The sequence below is a fragment of the Cupressus sempervirens genome, chromosome 8 (assembly GCF_028749045.1).
Source record: "Cupressus sempervirens isolate cs-2001-9-10 chromosome 8, ASM2874904v1, whole genome shotgun sequence".
Taxonomy (NCBI): domain Eukaryota; kingdom Viridiplantae; phylum Streptophyta; class Pinopsida; order Cupressales; family Cupressaceae; genus Cupressus; species Cupressus sempervirens.
Window position 1 is genome coordinate 465,201,589 of NC_143125.1, and position 21,527 is coordinate 465,223,115.

General features: G+C 38.8%; 1 protein-coding gene across 2 annotated transcripts in view; it reads right to left on the reverse strand.

The window, feature by feature from the left end:
- LOC149543250 (structural maintenance of chromosomes protein 4-like) overlaps positions 1–21,281 on the reverse strand; it is a 45,631-nt gene extending 24,350 nt beyond the window's left edge. Inside the window, exons 1-4 of one of the 2 annotated variants that reach the window (XR_016355611.1) lie at positions 21,045–21,281; positions 20,785–20,895; positions 20,577–20,689; positions 20,433–20,501 (exon numbers count right to left, since the gene is read on the reverse strand). Coding sequence is in view for 1 of the 2 variants with exons in the window: in XM_089798098.1 (XP_089654224.1) it covers positions 20,433–20,501; positions 20,577–20,689; positions 20,785–20,895; positions 21,045–21,206 (455 nt within the window). In the remaining variant the exon portion in view is untranslated. The remainder of the gene's footprint in view (positions 1–20,432; positions 20,502–20,576; positions 20,690–20,784; positions 20,896–21,044) is intronic. The other variant, XM_089798098.1, reaches the window with a different exon arrangement.
- Positions 21,282–21,527: the final 246 nt, after the last annotated feature.

Genomic DNA, 21,527 nt, shown 5'->3' on the forward strand with positions numbered 1-21,527 from the left:
GAGTTAGTTAACTCCCTCTAATTTGGGAATCTTCCACCTTAACTGAACCTCATCTTCAATCCTAACCGTTGATTGAAATCAATCTCAACCGTTGGAATATTTCAAAAAAATCTATTTAAGAGACCCTCATTTCTTCATTTTGGGAGGTTGAATTGAAGAAGCATTGAATTGCTGCTGCATTTTACACTCATCTAGCTTTAAGATATTCTCGTATATTTTCATTCTTAGCTTAATGTCATCTAGATTTAATATGCATACATTTAGTATAATTTCTTTTACATGTTTTTAGATTAAAAATGCATATTTCATTCTAGATTAATCTGCATACTCATATAGACTAATTGCATTCTCAAATCCTTCGTTCTTAGAAGGTCTGGTTGCTTACACCTCAAATCTGAGGATATTAACAAGCAAAATCCCTTTAGATAGAAGGCAACAAGTCGTCTTGCAGGGCAAATCTTGGGTGAACAATCTCATGTTCATTCTAAGATGAATTTGCAAATAATGACCGTGTTGAAGTGTGTGTTAAACATAGGCCACAATTCATGCATACATTTCTGGTGCCCACCATGGGGCCGAAAAATCAATTTCTCAGGCCTTTTCTGCACTTTTTTAATCAGTTTTCAAGCTCTCTGTCCATACAGTTCCGTACAATTTCGCGCAGGTTCAAAAATCTTCGCGCGAGATAATCCATTTTCGCGCGAGAATTCTGAATCTTTGCGCAAAGATTCTTTTCGGTTCACATGAGAAAGTGCTCGAGCGAACGAACGAACTTTCGCGTGGCACCTTGTTTCTTTGCATAGGCCGTAAAAAGATTTCGCACGACTCTGCTAGAGATTTCGCACGAGATCTTGTAACAACAGCCTCTGTTTCAAACATTTTTATTTTGCAATTTATTCAATCTTCTTAACGTACTTTTCTTGGAATTTGTGTTGCTCTGTTTCTCCGATTTTCTGCAGCTTAACTACTGTCTACAGGACGATTTGTCGAAGATTCCTCATACAACCCACTCAAACATGTACTAACGGTTTGCTTGCAGGACGATTGCCAAAGATACATTTGACGAAGACCATTTTCAAACCCACAAAACAGCGTGTCTTATTTTCTTGCTTTTCAAACTAGATTAATTAGGGGCTTGTGAACTTCTTAGGGTGCAAGACAGAAGAATAGGGGATTATGCTCTTCACCACTTGGAGGTCATGACCAAGGGTGAATCAAAAACCTAGACGCTTCTGAAAGACGGCATTTCGAGGGAGGCAAGCAACTTAGTGGTTCTCCCAAACGAAGCCTTTAATGAAAGGATGATGATTTCCTTTTAAGGAATCAAAGTCTTGGAATAGGCCAAGGTGGGATTGATTAAGCTAAGTCAGTGATTAACTTGTTTTGCATGTTTGGGTGAGAAAGTAAGGTAGAGGAGTATGCTCTTTCCCCTTGAGGGAAATCAGAAACTTTGACCCTTGCAGTCAAACCACCAGTCCAAATCAATCCTTTAGAGAGCCTGTCGGAGTGATCCAACCTCCAAGAACGACCCAAGTGAGCACACTCCTTTCGCCGGAGATTCCAATTCACTATAATCAAGATGCTTTGTAAAGCGAAAGACTCCAAAGCCGTATTAATTTCCTCCCCTTGATTCTTAATATCGCATATCAAAAGGAAGCTTTGTCTGTGCACTAATCGACGCCGGCCCCTGGCTTGCTAAGCAAGTAGTGTGCACTTTCAGATGCTGGTGTGGGCTACTGGTCTCAACTCCGCTTGCGGAGCCACTAGGAATTAATATGAACGAAAGCCAAGTAAAAACCTCTTAGTTAAAAGCCACCCGGTTCACCTCCGAAAGGAGGCATAATCTTTGTGCAAGGAGGGGGAAAAATCTCTCTTGTAGAACTCACCATAGGCATGCTACTGGACGTTTGAAGGTGGTATACGCGCTCGTCCCCTACCACAAGGGCGCTCGTTCAGCGTATACTATTGAGTCCTTTGAATATACCAAAAACACAGGCGCCCTCTAGGGGGTGACACGGCTATGTGAGATACACGCATGCGCATAAGATGTGGGACAAAGGTTTTGCCTTCTCTACCAATTTTTGTTTTTAGGGATAAAAGCGTGTTTGTTCTCGAGTCATAAACAAGTCCAAAACTGTCTACAACAAACAAAGGTCAAGACTCCCCTATCCTGTCGAGTTGCTTTGCCCTCGGCAGGACTGTTTTTGACTTATGCATGCTTCCCACTATCTTGTTCAAACACATTGCCTGAATTGAATCCTGAAACATTGTCCAAATGTCTTACTAAGTTAACCTCACTGTCTGTCCAATCAAAATTGTCTGATAAGTCTGTCCAATCTGTCCAAACAGTCTGAAAATCTCTTCGAAATCCAAACATTGTTGTTAATCTGGTCCTGATTTTCGTGCAAACTTATACTTTCTCGCACGAGAATTTATCTTTTCGCACGAGCCTATTCAAGTCTTCGCACGAGATCTTGTTTATATTCGCGCGAGATCTTGCCTCTGTCCTAAGTTGTCCTGTCATTTCTTCGCACGATACAGAAAAAGTCCTCGCGCGAAATTAAACTACTGTCATGAGTCTTCGCGCAGCCCAATGAACTTCGCGCGAAATCCTACTCTAAAATTGTCAAATCAGTCAGTTTGACCAATCTGCGATCTTAGTCCAATCAGTTTCCTGCACTGAGTTGTCCTTTTCTGTCTGTGTACAGTCTTGAATAGTGGCATTTAGCTGAACCAAAGGTTCGTGATTCGCATTTTGACTAGTCTTACCTTTTACTTCTTTGGATTCTTGTTTCTTAATGCTTGTCATATTTCGTGTTACGATAGTCATATCCTTTGGCTGTTCTAGCCTTCAAATCAGACTACTCGTGCCTTAGTATACGGCATTCTTGTTTTACCCTATTGAGACTCAGTCTTAGTGCAGTCCTTGTCTAGGTTCTTGCTTTTTGTCCTTGTCTATGACTGTCGCAACCAGGAGCGGCAACGTGTTTTATCCTCCTAGACTTAGGTGAGGTCATGCTAGGGGTTGTAATCGCAGCAGAGGTCGCTTACCTTTCATTACACAATCTGTATCTAGTTCGACTAGTGAGGCATCTTCACGATCTCCCTCACCTGCTAGGTCACCTCGAATTCAACAAACATTTTCCATAAACTTGCAACAAATTAGGAATCCTTTGTACCAAGAGGACACTGAGACAGATAGAGGTCTTGCGTCACCAAACACGATGTCTAATTCCTTTTTCAAAGGACCTTTTGAAACACAACACACTGAAACTGAACACGTTCATACAAATCGTGAACCTGAACATGGTGGTCATAGTAGACATCAAGAACCACCTAGAAATGACAAAGAGAAAGAGAAAGACTATGACACCGATGAGGAATAGGAAGAGGTGGAAATACTCCCTGAACACATAGCAAAATGTCGAAGAGACAAAAACTTTCAAAAGGTCATGGGAATCCTGCTCAATGAAGAAAAAGAAAAGTACTTTCTCAAACTTGCCCAAGAGGGAGCTAAGCTACCCTCTCATTTCAATGTGGAAACCATTATCACACCTGAAAAAGAAACTGTGACTTCTAAACTCCAAAAGCAATTAAAAATTATGCAAGACCAATTGGCTCAGATGATGCATGAGAAAGAGAAAACCACGAAAACCTACACATTGGACACTCTTTGTCCATTTCCATTTGACAAAAGCATAAACATGCTGCCTTTCCCACAAGGTGTAGAGCTACCCAAGTATGACAAGTACTTTGGTACTACAAATCTCAAAAAACACTTGCGGGAATTTGGTGCTTTGTTTATGGAGTTTATACACGACCAAACATACCTCATGCATTTATTCCCTACAAGCCTAGGTGGTCAGGCTTTGGAGTGGTTCTCACATTTACCTCCTGGAATCAAGACATATGACGAAATTGCAAATCTATTTGTTCAACAGTAGTCTCATAACATACAAAACCCTGTCAATATTCAAGATTTGTGCAACCTTAAACAGAAAGTTGGAGAACCTTTTCTCACATTCCTCCAACGGTGGAGACAACTGTACACTAAGTATTTCCGCAAAATTCCAAAAACGGAGAAGCTTGACATTTTCACTGATAACCTCCTACCTGATTTCGGATATAAAGTCCAACTTCAAGGTCCACGTACCTTTGAAGACATGATCATGCAGGCTATTCGTATCGAGGAATTTATGGTCAAGAAAGGTGAACTTACTCTCCAGAGGGACATAAAACAAGGTTCCACTTCCAACAGGGATAAAACCAAACATGTCAACAAGAACCGAGACATTGTACATGATGGAGTTGTTGACAATGTCACACCTAAACCTGCTAAAGTGGCATTTAATCTCACAGACGGCCTCAAAGCGGACAAAAACGCTGAGAAACCTCCTCCTGACAACAAAACATCCGAGAATAAACCAAGAAACTCATGGGCAACACGCCCTAAGCGAGAGTATACACCCTTGGGAGAACTTTTGGACGTGGTTTACAAAACATTGCTACAACACAAGCTTATTTCACCAATGGATAATCCTCGTCCTTATGATCCACAACCACGTCCACCATGGTGGAATGAAACTTCATTTTGTGAGTATCACCAAAATAAGGGACACAAAACTAGCAATTGCATAAACTTGTGCCATAAAGTCCAGGACATGATTGATGCTAATGATCTTGTGGTAGATGGACATAACAAAAACTCAAATCACAAGGCATTCAAAGAACCTTTCCCAACTTATGAAAAAGGTGAGACTTCGAAACCACAACCCTACAACAAGGTCAACTATACATATTCCAATGATGACAATGTCATTCACATGGTTGAACCTGTGGATTCCGAATAGTGCGACGTTATTACTATTAAGGGCAAACAAGATAACGACAAACCCAAGACACCATTTGTCTTAAGGGGCCCTACTCTCAACGCAATGGATAATACACCCTCGCAACATTGTGCTAATGCTGTCACTCGTTCTCGCGCCAAGTTGGTGCTCAAAGGCCCTGTGCCTCCTATTTCTGATCTTGAACAACACAGAGACAAAGCCCTTGCTGGTCCATCTGGCAAAGGTGCAAAATCCACAACAAACTTAATAGCAACCAATTATAGTGTTCTCGATCAATTGAAACGAACTAATGCTCAGATTTCCATCTTCGAGCTACTTAAAACCTCGCCTGCTCACAAGAAGATTTTGGACAAAGCCCTCGCTGAGGCAAATGTTCCTCAAGATCTTGATCTTGAGCGATTTCAATCCATGGTAGGTCACCTGACCTTGCCTTATCTTATGACCTTCTCCAAGGAGGATGATAACTCGCTGAGTCACCCACACAATCAACCGCTACATATTGAGGTTATGATCCATCCGACATGTGTTCGTCGGGTACTCATTGATAACAACGCTGGCCTAAATATTGTCTCTGCTGCTCTCCTTAGACAATTGAATTATTCTGAGGACTCTATTGATCCTCGATGAAAGATCACTATCAAAGCGTATGACGAAGTGGAACAAAAGTCTCTAGGTCTTGTGGTTTTACCCATTCGCGTCAATCGTATAGAAAGGGATGTCACATGTCAAGTGCTTGACATTCCCTTGGCTTACAACATTCTGTTAGGATGACCATGGATACATGAGATGCGTGATGTGCCATCCACATACCACCAATGCATCAAGTTCCCATTTCATGGCTCCGAAGTTACTATTCCTACCACTACCAGCTATACCTGCAATATGCTCAAGGCTGCTGAAACTTTCGTCCCTGCTAACCATGAATCCATTGATTATCATGACAATAAGCTAAAACAAATTGAACAATCATTCAAATTGAAAGAAAATGGCATGGGAGAATACCACATTGAACCAGTGCTCTCATTAACATCTCTCCCAGAGTCTCCTCGACATTATGGGAGACCTTCAAAGGCAAAGAAGTTGTTCGTGCTGACACCTTAGACCAAGTATAATGGCGCTTTTGTCAAGGCTGCAGTGCCCTTAAAAGATGAAAGTGAAAATAGAGCCATTGCAGCCTGGCTTTATAGAGAAGAGGCTCCAGTGGACCTAATAGAGCAAGCTCGCGAAATCACTCCTGAGAAATATGGGCCTGGTCTTAGGCTTATGAAGCATTTTGGTTACAAGGGAGCTAGCCCTATTGGGTGCAATAACAAAGGCCTAATTGATCCTATCAAAGCAAGAGCTCGAAGCAACCGTGATACAACTGGCCTAGGATTTAAGAAGGTTCCTTTTCATTTGGGACCAAATAAATTCATACCAACACCTGAGAGTTCATCTGAAAACGAGTCACAAGCTGAGTCAGATACTCAAGAGGAGGAATCCGATGATGAAGATTCCTATCCTCATCCTATTCCTTATGATCTCGCTAAATTATTTGCTGAGCCAAATGACTTTGTGCCACGTGTTAGCACTGTGGATGATACTAGTCACTCTTCTGAGGACAATACTGAGCAACTCAAGTATCATTCAAAAAAGGGAGAATATAGTCAGTCATTCTATATTGAGTATTTGTGTAAGAACCCAGAGGATGAAGGCAAGTATGTCCCTATCACTGTTGGGGAGTTCTATAATCTCTTGCCATGTAGCACTGATTCTAAAGAATATGAGTTTGACTCTCTTTCAGAAGCAACTATTGATAAAGACATTGACCAAGTGCATATCTATGAGAACCAAATCGAAGTGGGTGAAAAGTCTAGGGTTAGGTCACATGGGTCTGATCCAACTAGTGTCCTAGAGTCATCAATTACTGACATTTGTACTCCAAGGCGTTTGAACACACCTGTGGACGAGGTCGTTGTAGGTCTCGAATTGCTAGTCCAAACACTTAATGACTATACTGTGAATGCAATTGAACCAGCCACTACTCTCTCACTCACACATCCCGAGCTTATAGACTGGAACCCCAATGCATCTAGAGAAGTCCCCACGTTCCAGAATGACTATGCTCTTGCCTGTTACCTAAACGCTATCAAACTTGTAACGTCTTCCACCAATGAGCAGAGTGTCAACATGACTGAGGCTAACATCAAATATCTCAGTCATACAATTAAAAAGAAAAAATACAAAAGGTCCGATGGTGAAAACCATATTGTGGCAGTGTCGGAACCCAAAAAAGTAAAAACAGAAGAGGTATCCAAAGGCGAATAACTTCTTTGAGGCGCCCACGAATGAGATACTTGATGCACTTCCTGGTCACTTTCAAGAGAGATCATCAGTGTTGATAGAGCCAACGCAGCCAATTAACCTGGGCAAAGAAGAACATCCTCATATGATACATTTGGCACAGTCGCTGTCACTTGAAAAGAAGGAAGAATTCATTGCCTTTTTCAAAGAAAAGAAAATAAATTTTGCTTGGACATACTCTGACATGCCAAGATTGGATCTTGATCTTATCATGCATCACTTGTCCATAGCACCAAGCATCAAACCAGTTAAACAGAAGCTTTGAAAAATGCATCCTCACGTTGCATTGCTCATCAAAGCAGAACTGGAGAAACTTCTAAAAGCTGGTTTCATCCGTGCAATTGATTATGCTGAATGGATATCCAATATTGTTCCAGTTTCCAAGCATGATAAATCTATCAGGGTTTGTACAAACTTCCGTGATCTTAACTTGGCATGTCCTAAAGATGACTTTTCGCTTCCTAATATTGATATGATCGTGGACATGACAACTGGCTATGAGATGTACTCACTTATGGATGGTTTTTTTGGATACAATCAGATAAAAATTGCACCAGAAGACCAGGAGAAAACGGCTTTCACATGTGCATGGGGAACCTTTTGTTGGAATGTGATACCATTTGGTTTGAAGAACGCTGGTGCTACGTATCAGCGGGCTGTTACTACAATTTTCCATGACATGATGCATAGAACCATGGAGGACTACATTGATGATACCTTGGTCAAAAGTGCTAAACGCAATACTCATCTGCAAGATTTGGGGCCCATCCTAGATCGTATGGAAAAATTTAGTCTTCGACTCAATCCTAAGAAATGCGCATTTGGTGTCACATCAGGGAAGTTGCTGGGATACATTGTTTCTACAAAAGGAATTGAGGTAGATCCAGAGAAAGTACAAGCAATAATGGACATGCCACCACCTCAGAACATCAATCAGATGAGAGGACTACAGGGAAGGCTCCAATCTATTCGCAGGTTTATTTCACAATTGGCGGATAGATCACAACCCTTCACAAAGACCTTACATAAGGGTGTGAAATTCAATTGGGTCCAAGATTGTGAGCAAAGCTTAACACAGATCAAACAATATCTTGTCAATCCACCAATCCTGATGCCTCCCATCCATGGGAAGCCTTTGCTTTTATACATCTCGGCAACTGAAATGTCTCTGGGAATCCTTTTGGCTTAGGAAGACGATGACAACAAAGAAAGAGTTATTTACTACTTGAGCCGAACACTAATCTCCTATGAGAAGAACTACAGCATTATTGAGAAAGCTTGCTTGGCAGTTGTCTTTGCTTCGCACAAGTTGAGAGACTACATGCTTGCCCACACTATGAGGCTCGTGGCTAAGATAGACCCACTAAAGTACTTGCTCAGTAAGGCCGCTCTCACAGGAAGATTGGCTAAATGGGTTATGATACTCAGTGAGTTTGACATCCAATACGTTGAACGCAAGGCTATCAAGGGATAGGTAATTGCAGATCAGCTGGCCGATGCACCCATACAAAGTCTTCTGCCAATGAACATTGATTTCCCAGATGAGTCGATTCTAACACTCACGCACCACACATGGGTTATGTTCTTTGATGGGTCCTTCACACAACAAGGATCAGGTGTTGGATTACTCTTCATTACACCACATAGATACTCATTGCCTAAAGCGTACAAGATTTTGTTTCCTTGTACAAACAACATTGTTGAATAAGAGGCTTTGATCAATAGCATGAAAATTGCAGCTGAATGGAGAGTGGATCAGCTAGACATCTTTGGTGACTCTCAGCTTGTCATTAACCAGGTTAATGATGTGTACCAAACAAAGGATGAGAAACTAATTCCTTACAAGCGCATGGTTGATGACTTAAAGAAGTATTTGGCACACATCACCTTCCAGCAAGTTCCACGAGCAGATAATAAAGCGGCTGATGCCATGGCCACTCCGGCCTCCCTGCTACAAATGCCTAAAAATGATCTCCGACATGAGTTCTTGGTGGAAGTGTTACACTACCCAGCCTATGACACCCCTAATTCTAAGATGATCTGTTCTATAATAGGACAAAAATCATCTCGCTACCATCACATTTATTCCTACCTCCGCAATCAAACCATTCCGGAAGGTCTGACCCGGAATGAGAAACGTTAGCTAATCCGTAATGCTTCACACTATGTTATTATTGCTAACGATCTGTATAGGAGAGGTCTCGATGAAACACTCCTTAGGTGTTTAGAACCTGAAGAGTCCAAACACGCACTAATTGACGTTCACGAGGGCATTTGCGGATCTCATTCCAATGGCCTGACACTAGCTTGCAAACTCCTCCGCGTTGGTTACTACTGGCCCAAAATGGAGCAAGAAGCTATCAAGTATGCTAGATCCTACAAGCAGTGTCAGCTACATGGGAATCTCATCCATGCTCCAGCCAGAGAGCTGATTCCCTCTACTACAATATGGCCATTCCAACAATGGACCTTTGACTTGGTGGGACAGATCGACCCAACCTCTTCTAATGGGCATAAGTTCATCATCACGGCTACTAATTGTTTCACAAAGTGGGTAGAGACAGTACCTCTCACAGTTGTTGATGGCAAAACTGTAGCACTTTTCATCACAAACTACATCATCTATAGATATGGTGTGCCGTCCTCAATCATTACTGACAATGGAGAACAATTCAAGAATAAAGACCTCAAGGAACTGTGCAAGAAATTCAAAATCACACAACATTGGTCTTCCATTTAATACCCCCAGGGTAATGGCTAGGCTGAGGCATCCAATAAGGCGATCATCAAAATTCTTCATCGCACAGTCAGAAATCAGGGAGAGACTGGCATCTCCAAATCAATCCAGCCCTGTGGGCGTAGAGGACAAGCATCAGAACTCCAATGGGCACAAATCCCTTTGCGTTGGTGTATGGCGCGGATGTTGTGCTTCCAATAAAGGTCGAGATTCCTACCTTGAGAATCTCTATGAAGGGCCTTATCACTGATGATGAATACAAGATAGCTCGGCTTCAAGAGCTTGTGTTACTGGATGAACGACGACAAGTGGCATGTGATCATCTGCGAGCATATCAACAACGAATGGCAAGAAGCTACAATCGGAGGGTCAAGCCACGTGACTTCCAACTAGGTGACCTTGTCCTGAGAGAGAACCCTAAGAATCAACAACAGCGAGTCCAAAAAGGAAAGTTCGAACCAAACTAGCTCGGTCCTTACATCATTACTGCAGTATATGGATCTGGCGCCTATCAGCTTTCCACAACTGAAGGAGAAGTGCTTAAAGAGCCTGTCAACACTCTCCACCTAAAGTGGTTTTACAGTTGATCTAATATCAGTAAGCTCTTTGTACATATCTATATGTCCTGAAAAAAATCTAAAATTTGAAAAAGTCCTAAAAAAAATTGTTACCCTGGTGAAAACCTAGCAAATAGGCGCCTTGGTAATACCCAAAAAAAAAAAGAAAAATACCAAAAAATTTGAAAAACAAAAAAAAGTGCCATTGGTGAAAACTTAGAAACAAGCATCATGGTAGCAAAAAAAATTAAAATCCTGCCAAGAAGGTGAAAACCTGGTAAACAGGTGCCTCTTGTTCCCCAACGATCCATCTTGCAGCGCCTCTTCTAGCTATTCTGTACAGTCACTTTCATACTTTCGCTCTCCTACTTTTCCTGCTTTCCGCTCATGTATCCATGGATTGAGTCTTGTCACAACTCGAGGACATTCCCTTTCAATGTCACTATTTTTGAAATTCTCCTCATAGAATCTCCTTTGCGATAGTCACCAATGGTCCTCACTGCATCTGCCTACTGTCGCTAGAGTCACTATTTTCGAGATTCTCCTCATAGAATCTCCTTTGCGACAGTCACCAGTGGTCCTCACTGCGTCTACCTACTGTCGCCACTATACCTCATTTTCAAGATTCTCCTCGTAGAATCTCTTTCACGACAGTCACCAATTGTTTCAGCTGTGTCTGCCTACTGTTGCTTGGGTCATGTCTCTAGATTCCTTTATGGAAGATCTCTCTTGCATCAGTCACCAGTCGTTCTGGCTGTGTCTGTCTACTGTCACTTAGTCCTCTTTAGATTCTTCATCGTGAAGTTTCCTCTTTGACCTCAATCACCAGTCGCTCTGACTACGTCTACCTACTGTCGTCACCCTACTGAAGAGATTTCTTTCAAACATGTTCTGGACACTGACACTTGACATCAATCCCAAAAACATTGAACTCAAAAATGATATACTTGTTTGGATATGCTGAGCATTTTCTTTGTTTGCTTTGTTTTGCTTTATCATATCTCCTCGAGCAACTCGATGATGTCATCTTTGACTAGAGAAGTAATGACTGGGGGCATGATCTTTTCTTTGCTTTCTATTTGCGGTTTAGTTCCAATTAGTTGACATATTCCTATAAGAGGGATGTCCACTATAAGAGCCTCCATCTTGCACTAGATGGCCGAGTGTACCTTGACTCCTTTTCTATGAATACGTCAATAACGTTGGTTCTTCTCCTTGTTTGTTGGAGTGAACTCTTCATGCTACATTAAATACTGATACTCGTCCTGCTAAGTGAACGTACGGGTCACTACGAGTATACCTAGCACACTTCTGTCTCAAGTTACAAACGCAAGGGTCGTTGCGGATAGAATACTTACTGAATACTTCGCATAAGATGGATCTCCCGTGTGTTTGGTGTGTTTGTCATGCAAGCAACATTCTGGTCATCCTAGCATTTATGCTTTAATGCTTATGTTAACTTGCTACATTAAAAGGGGCAAATGTTCTGGTCATTCTGGTTGCTTGTGCCTCGAATGCTTACATTTAACTCCGACAAACCTATGACATATGTCCTATTAATATTTCCATGATTGCAAAGTCAGTGGTAATTGTGGGACATATGAGCTTTCTTTAAGTCCAGTGATGATAAATTGTCAAGGCTCAGTAACCAGACCTAGGGTTGCATTTAACATAGTCTTGCATTACATACTTCACTTGCATAAACACACGATTCAATTGCAACTCGGTTCCCATCCTTTGTGATGAGGAATTGTTGGCTTCTTCAAAGCATCATGTTCTTCACGACTGCACAAATGATCGATTAATCACTCTCTTGGCTACTTTGGCTACTCTGAATTCATTTTCAGGACCAAATTCGAACTCTAACACACCTAAGCCGCTAAAAAATGCATTTTAAAATTTTGGAACCGACGAGATCAAACGCTTCTGTAGTTCAAATTTTTCTCATAATTTGCAATTCTTGGAATCTTTTCAACTCAAAATTCTTCAAATTTTCAAATTAATTCCCGAAAAAGTCAACTCTAGTCAGCTATTGGTCAAACTTGGTCTTTTGGACCTCGAAATCACTTTAGATTGACTTCCAATATTCTTCATATCATTCTGATCTCTTCATATTTCTTCAAATCGTTTTGATCTCTTCATATTTTCTTTTGATCATTCTGATCCTTTCTACACTCTACTATATCTCGGATTTCTTCTGTATCTCTTTGTATACTGCTTTACATCATATTTTTGGTGTGTCATCTTTCGATTTCACTCCCAAGGGGGCAAGATGATTACATCATTGAACTTGAATTTCAAATCAATCTGAATCTTCACCGCTTGGGGCATCTTGTTCCTATCTTATGTCCACGTCACTTGGGGCATCTTGCTCCCTTCTATCTAGCATCTTTGCTATCTATCTTATCTTTTCATCAACTGATCAATCTTATAACAACTCGTCTCAGAGTTCGATGGACAGGTATTGGGACAATCTAAACCCCGACTCTTGAGGATCAAGCCTCGTTCTGGGGATGATTCTACAACTCATGATTGGATCTTGTTATCTTTTATTACTCTCAGGTATCTAGGTGTTCTATCTGGATCCTTAAAGGTTAAGCTCCGTTCTGGAGATAATCTTTTAAATGCTTTCAATCTCGAGTATCTAGGTGTTCTATCTGGATCCTTAAAGGTTAAGCTCCGTTCTGGAGATAATCTTTTAAATGCTTTCAATCTTGAGTATCTAGGTGTTCTATCTAGATCCTTAAAGGTTAAGCTGCATTCTAGAGATAATCTTTTAAATGCTATTGATCTCAGGTATCTAGACGTTCTGTTTAGATCCTTAAAGGTTAAGCTCCGTTTTGGAGATAATCTTTTAAATGCTTTCAATCTTGGGTATCTAGGTGTTCCACCTGGATCCTTAAAGGTTAAGCTCCGTTCTAAAGATAATCTTTTAAATGCTTTCAATCTCGAGTATCTAGGTGTTCTATCTGGATTCTTAAAGGTTAAGCTCCATTCTGGAGACAATCTTTTAAATGCTTATCAATTTTAGGTATCTAGATATTCTACTTGAATTCCTTGGGATTAAGCTCTGTTCTAGAGATAGTCCTTAAAAGCTTATCAATTGGTCTCCGTATCATCAACTTTGAAACCAATCTTATCTCTTGATCCTCGCATCATACTTTCTAATTTTCTTTGAATTGAACGTGCTGCTCGCACATTCATTCAAAGAGGAGCAAAATGTAATACCCCAAAATTGGCTCATTGCCATTATACCAATTCTAGTCTATCTAAATCAATTCTATGACTTATTCTAATAGGCAATTCTCATTCTGCTACTCACTACTTGACTTAATTGTCAGATACAGAAAACTCTAATCTACATTCATCATAGTCATTATTTAATCCTATAGTACGCACTCATATTAGCCACATTAAATCTATTTGATTTCAATTTAATTGAATCTAAAGTATTCATACTTTATTAAATTAAATTATCTCCTAAGGCTAATGTACTATGGAATTAAATTTATTTAATTTAATAAATATGCCTATTTTAATTAATTAATGAAATTATTTAATTAAATAGAAAAGCTATTTCTAATTAATTAAGCAAAGTTATTTAATTAAATAGGAAGCCATTCCTAATTAATTAAATGAAGTTATTTAATTAAATAAGAAAAAGTGTCTCTAATTAATTAAATAAAATTATTTAATTAAATAGAAAAGGTATTTATGAGAGCATATCTCATTTTATTAAATAAATATTCTTTCTAATTCTTCTCTTCAGTTCAAAAGTGGAAATTCCTAGACAACTACTGATCAAATTAGAAGTGATCCAGATCACTCACTTTCACACTAAAGTCTATCTGAGCTGACTGACTCTTACACTCAGATCTGAGTCAATTAACTCCCTCTAATTTGGGAATCTTCCACCTTAATTGAACCTCATCTTCAATCCTGACTGTTGATTGAAATCGATCTCAACCATTGGAATATTTCTGGAAAATCTATTTAAGAGACCCTCATTTCTTCATTTTGAGAGGTTGAATTGAAGAAGCATCAAATTGCTGCTGCATTTTACACTCATCTTGCTTTAAGATATTCTCATATATTTTCATTCTTAGCTTAATGTCATCTAGATTTAATATGCATACATTTAGTATAATTTCTTTTACATGTTTTTAGATTAAAAATGCATATTTCATTCTAGATTAATCAGCATACTCATATAGACTAATTGCATTCTCAAATTCTTCGTTCTTACAGGGTCTGCTTGCTTACACCTCAAATCTGAGGATATTAACAGACAAAATCCCTTTAGATAGAAGGCAACAGATCGTCTTGCAGGGCAAATCTTGGGTGAACAATCTCATGTTCATTCCACGATGAATCCGCAAATAATGACCGTGTTGAAGTGTGTGTTAAACATAGGCCACAATTCACGCATACACACTCAACTCCTCTAACTCAACTGAGCTCATCAAAACCAACAATTAACTTACAATAAATAGCAAGTCTCTCAAACGGAGCCAAAACACACCATAGGTTGCTGGAAAGCCTATAACCCCACAACTAAGACCCTCAAATCCCACTGTCATCTCATGAGGGTCACAATGGTGAACTAGCCAAGCCAACTGTAAGAACCTACTAAAAATGGGGACATTGCATGGTATAAGAGCTTGCAACCTACAGAGAACTAATAAATTTTACAAAAATTAGAAATTGTAAATTGCAATACAATAGGAATTTAAGAGTGTTGATTCTACAAGCTAAGTGGCTATTAAAAAAGAGAAAAAAAACTTAAAAACATACTTGTGATGGGATCCAAAAGTTCAAAATTTACCTTTAATAATTCCAAGTGGGAGAAAGTTATGAAAATTGCTTGTGACATATGGTGGTTTGTCACAAACATTTGGATCTCCTCACCCTCCTCATACACTTTTTTTACCCATTCAATTTGGGGGCCAATTGCTTTCATCGCCAAGTTCAAGGTGTGGATGATGCATGGTGTCCAAAAGATATGATCATATTGTGCTTCTACCAAAGCACCTGCAGCCCTACAAACTTTAACATTGTCCATTATTACTTGGACAACATTATCAACTCCCACAGATTCTATGCTTTCAATGAGAATCTGAGCAATAAAATCTGCATCCTTTATATGCCCTTCACAATCAACCACCTTCAAAATCATTGCCCCCTTGGGGGAGACAACAATCACATTTACTAGTAGGTGGTTTTTGCAACTTTCCATCCATCAAAGACAACACTCGCCCCTATTTGGATCCAAGAATCTCTTATTGGTTTGAGGAGGGTTTCTACATTCTTTCTTTCACCATGCAATATGGTGATTTTCAACTTTTCATATTCACGGCCTTAATAACCAAGAGGTGCTTCATTTATTGCTTCCACCATCTCTCTACAATAAGGTGATCCCACTAAATTGAATGGAAGACCATTTGTAAAGAGGCAACGCCCAACCTTTATGTCAACAATTTCTCTCAATTCATTTTGAAATGCCCTATCTAATGAGCCTCTCTTGCAAGTGGTGAATTGGGGTGTTTCTACTTCTTCATCCGTAGAAGGGGTAGATAGGAAGGGATGTTGTTTAATGATTGCTTGAGAGGGTGGTGTTGGTAGTTTGTGCTTTAATCTTTCTTGTTTCCCCTTTGTGCTTTAATCTTTCTTGTTGTTCTTTTAACATGGTTGCTATTTGAGCAGCTGGCAACCCTTCCTATCTCATTTGGGCCCTCATACGTTTCGATCCCTTTACCCCCATTGCCTATTAAATGATGTTTAACTCATTAATAGGAGCTTCTATATTGGGCTTTGCAAAAATTGCATTTCCATATATACACCCCCACTCCAGCACATTGTCCAATTCTTGTTGTATACTTCCACAAAGGAGAACTTTTATCAATTTTAAACCTTTGGGATCCCTCCCCGCCCACCGAACTCTAACTACTCATTCTTGCAATCTATAACAAAAATAAAAACAATATATTTCAAAACTTATAAAAAAAACATGATAAATTTTAGAACAATAAAAAAAACACAAAACAAACTATCAAAGAAGCAAAAGGAAGGATCAAACGCATACCTAGAACACTCAACACTGATTATTGGAAGGATTTGAGACCACAAACAATCTCTATAGCCTTCTCTTTAAACTTGCAAAATGGGCACACTAAAATGAGAGAGCAAATAAGTGAAATATTTTTTATTAAGTTTCTTTTAGGGTTACAAAAAAAAATTAATTGCTTTGTTTTAAGTGGGTTTTTTTTAGCTTTATGGGGCTCACTGTCATGGGTCCCTATAGGTATGTTGTGGGTTTGCTTGAGTTCACCCGGGTCCAAGTAGGGTCCAAATTTTGGACTGTGGATCTGCCCAGGTTGGTGGGTCCACAACTAGACCCACAATCCAAAATTTGGACCCTACCTGAACCCGCAAAGGACCTAGGCTCAAATTCGGACCTGTGTGAATCTGAAACCGGTAACACAAAAAATGTCTAATGGGTTATCATTCTCTTGATAGTTCCCTCAATGAATTATTCACTAGATACACCCTCCAAACAAACTTTGCACCTAGCATGTCTTTCCAAAGTTGATTTCACAATCCAACCCCGTCTTGTTCAATTGGTCTATAAATTTTGTCCTGGAGGATTAGGGCTACCTTCTTATTTGTTCTTCCTTGCCATTAGAATCTCATCTTCTAAATCAAATGATGAGTCCCTGTCATTCAGAGTTGGAGATAGAATAACAAATTAATCAGCATGGCGAAGATAACCACCTTTAATGTGATATCCTTCTAGCCCATGATGGTCACCCAATAGCTCCATGTTGATAGACTTTTGCCCAACTTCTCCTTTTAAGGATCCCAAATCTTCAGCATTCTCAATCCCTTATCCACTAGCAATCCAAGTTAAGTGCAAAGGACTTACCTATTTTAAAACCAAGGGTTCACAATATCCCGACTTCCTTTCTAGGTGGAGTCATAAGGTAGACCTTTGGTTTTGCTTGACTGATTCCTTGTCTTGATGCAAACACACATTGTTGGACGATCATTAAAAAATGAAAGGCTTGCCTCTTCTTTGCACTTCCAAACGACATCAAATTGTAAACAAATCGTTGATGCATAATGATTGGAAGCAAACTCCTTCAATTAACGCACCCTCTTGAGCATATTTAAAGGCTCTTCCCAATGCATTCGTCATGATGATAGAAAAAGGGGGTGAGGGATCACCCTATCTCAACCCTCTTGGTACCTTAAAGAAGTTTTCCAAGGCTCCATTTACCAAAATTGAGAACCTAGGGCTAGAAATACACTACAAGTCCCAATTGATCCACTCATAATCAAAGCCAAAAAAAATTCTAAGTCCTCTCCTTCGTAAGGAAGTGCATTTTCATGGCTGTATAGACGTTGCCAAAAAAATTGGGGTCTTACAAAAAATTACCAAAATACTCTATCATATGATATCTAGCTTAATTAGAATGCAAGAACTCTTTAATTTGAATCAAATGAATAGCCTTCTAGGCTATGATCTCCCTATCCAAAATGAATCCTCTAGGAATAAAGCTACTTTATTCCTCTAAAATTACACAAGGGAAAACCTTATTCAATCTGTTTGTCATTACTTTACACACAATTTTTTAGGTGGTGCTACAAAGGGAGAAAGTGGTGGTCTTCTTCTTTTTCGATTTTAACACTATGACCATATTACTTTCTCCTTTAGAAACCTAATTTCTTAGCAAGTTCCACTGCCTCCACCAAATCCCTTGTGATTGCATTCCAACATTTTCAAAAAAGACTTACTGAAAATTGATCAAGTCTTGTGGCCTCACCAAGGTGCATTTGAGCCAAAGCCACTTGCATTTCCTAATCCAAGAATCTACCATGAAGAGCATTATTCTAAGCTTTGAAAATCAATTTTGGAATGTGTCTAGTGAGATCTTGGTGTGCCTTAAGTTGTGATTTTTTCACGTTGTTTAGAAGGTCTGAAAATGGTACACTATCTTCTTATTAATCTCGGTTGGGCCCCAAGTTATAGACCCATCAATTTTCCTTAACTTTGATATCTTGTTGACATTCCTTTATTGTTTGGTGACTATGAAAATATTTTGGACTCTTATATGCTTCCCGAATTCAAAACTCTTTGCATCTCTACCTCCAAAAAAATTCTCCTATATTCTCATGAGTTCCCCTTCCTTCTCAAAACTAAACCAATCAATACCTTTTTCAACACTACTTGTTCATATCCTAAAGCTCGTCTTCAAGGTCCTTTTGAGATTCTAAAATGATTTTGAGGTGCTCTTTGTTCCAATGTATGATCTTTTGTTTTATCCTCTTGAGATTAAAGACAAAACAAAAGAGTTTGGAGACAAAATATTCAAACTACCATGTCCCCACCAAATTGAAAGAGGCATCTTTCATCCACGTGTTTTTGAATTTGAAAGGAGATCTGGCCTATCTTTTAGCCCTTGGTATTTCTAGTTGAACTAGATAGTGAGTCTGAATCCCAAAAACAAAATAAATTATAAATTATCACTACACAATAAATGATAACAATTATCCCTTGGTATGTATGTATGTATAGCTCCAATAGCATGAAAATTAAAAATTGGAAGGGTCGTTCCATTTGTGTCCCCTGCAAAGAACAGCCTAGGTGTCACGCAAAATAACATGATCACCAAAAGATTAGAATTGACATGCCTTAAGCAATATTTTCCAATGCAGCAAGTTCCAAATAAAGGTCATTGTAACAATTCTTGCAGAAGACCAACACCGAATACCTGAGATTTGGAGTCCATCACCCTTTTATTTAACAATTTTTATTTTGACTTCTCTTGAATAAAAAGTGTTCTCCTAAATGAGTCCTAGATAAAGTCCATCGCCGTTTTATTTAATAATTTTATATTTACATCTCATTAATTAAAAAGTATTCTCCAAAGTGTCTCCTAGATAGGAAAGAGAGCTGAATACACAAGTTCAAACTAAAAGGGAAAGTTCTAAACCCCCAAACCAACAAAAGGTAGGTATATATATATATATACTAAAGGAATTACATGGTCAATATCAGAGGAATTATTCTTTTCCCACAATAAGAATATAAATTAAAACTTGATATCTTGATATTTTGATTTGGACTTCAGTTTCAGTTTCAGTGGAGTTTTCTAGGACATTTGGACTCCATTTTGGTTTGCAATCAGTATCCTTGGTAGATAGTGTTTTTCAATACTTGGACATAAAAAAAAATTAATATGTTATTACCATTGATATCAACTCTCAGCTTCAGCCCTTTATTTATCAAATAAATAAATAACTAGATATCTTAATATTTTAAATTGAAAGCTTCCTCATTCATCAAAATTCAAATTAAGAAGAAATTATCATTTAGAGATTTCAAACTCTATTCTTAATTGTGAAGATCTGATTAATCAACAATTAAAGAAATTTTCGTAAGTTATATTTTCTTATAATTTTAGAATTATAATAAATGTGAACTAAATTATAAATGTTACTGATTTAAAATTCTGATAGATCAATAATTGCATGAATTCATACTCATTACAAGAGCCTAACATAGGAAAATTGTTTAACTGCAAATATTTAAACTATTAAATTCCCACTAGTTGTGAAGTAAGATTAATCAATACTACTGATTCAGACTCTAGTCATAAGGGGTTAACTACATATTGATTGATCAATAATATGATAATTTGTCCTCCAGCAATAAAAGCTTAAACTAAAATTTTCTGTAATTATGAAATTTAACTAAAATTTATGGCAGATAATCAGGAATACATTTTTTTACCAACACAATACGAGTTAGAACTGAACTTCCTCTCCCTGTGAAGTTCTGAATCATTAGTATTAGGAAAGTTTGATCTGACTCATTAGTATTAGGAACATTTGATGGAAATATTATTCATCGAACTTAATAAGTGGGAGATACGGAACACCTACCTATCCAGGTTATTCACGGGAATATTGAAACTTGCAAGTTTCTCTTTCAGCTCGCTCAGCGAAATTTCTCTGTCATTAAATAGTTGAAATTAACAAATAAACCTTAGGATGAAATCTAGAAATGTAAAATACGGAAGAAAATACCTCTTGGCGGTGCGAATATCGGCTTTCCAGTAGTATTTTGAAGAATTTTCTTTAAAAACCCTTTGCACCTTGAATTTGGCGCCATCGTCACTTCTTTCTAACTTCACAGAGACCTGCATTACGCATTTGTCTCTAAAGCTTGCGGCCAAATCGCTAAAAGGTTATAAAGAGCAGATAATGAGGTGCTCAAAATGGAGGCAACACTAACCTTAATAAATGAGTCTGAAGAGGATCGATTGTTGACGAGTGACGAAGAGGCGTTGGCTCTGAGAAATTTTGGGGATGCTCCCAGCGCAAACGCTAGAGCTTCGCCAATTGCCTGAAAATAATTTTGATTAAGGAAGAAGAAAAATACCGCCATTTTTAATGATTTTGCAAAACCTTCTCTGGCAAATGTATCTAGTGGCAAGTGCAAATAAACAGCGGAGAATGCAACCAAATTCTGCCAGGGATTTGTAGAAAGGATACGCTTTTGCCTGTCCCGTTTGGACCAACAATGCAGGTGAACGAGGTCAGTGGTTCGATTCTCACTTTTGCGTTGAAAGACTTGAAAGCTTTTGCTGTGATCGAGTGGACCAATACACGCTGCATAATTTGAGGCTCCGCAACTGTTTCTCCTGTGGGAGTCATTTTCGCTTTGCAATTGGAGTTCCCGCTAAATTCTTTAAATAGGTTTGGATTAGCTAAAAAGTTTTAGAGGCCCGGTCACATGAGCTGCTTAATTTCTTTCTGGTGTTTAAGTTGGGGTAGAACTATACTTGGTCGCTTTAGGCTGGGGTGTTATGGGAGAGGCTTCCTTGTTCTTGTGGGGTTGCTTAAAAGTTGAGCTCATTGAAAATAAGTAGTTGCTTATCCTTCAATAAGTTTTTCAATTTCCTGTTTCTTTACCTTCGATTTTGCTTCTAGATGTTTATTTCAAGATGTGTAACTAAAAATATAATTTTAAACAAA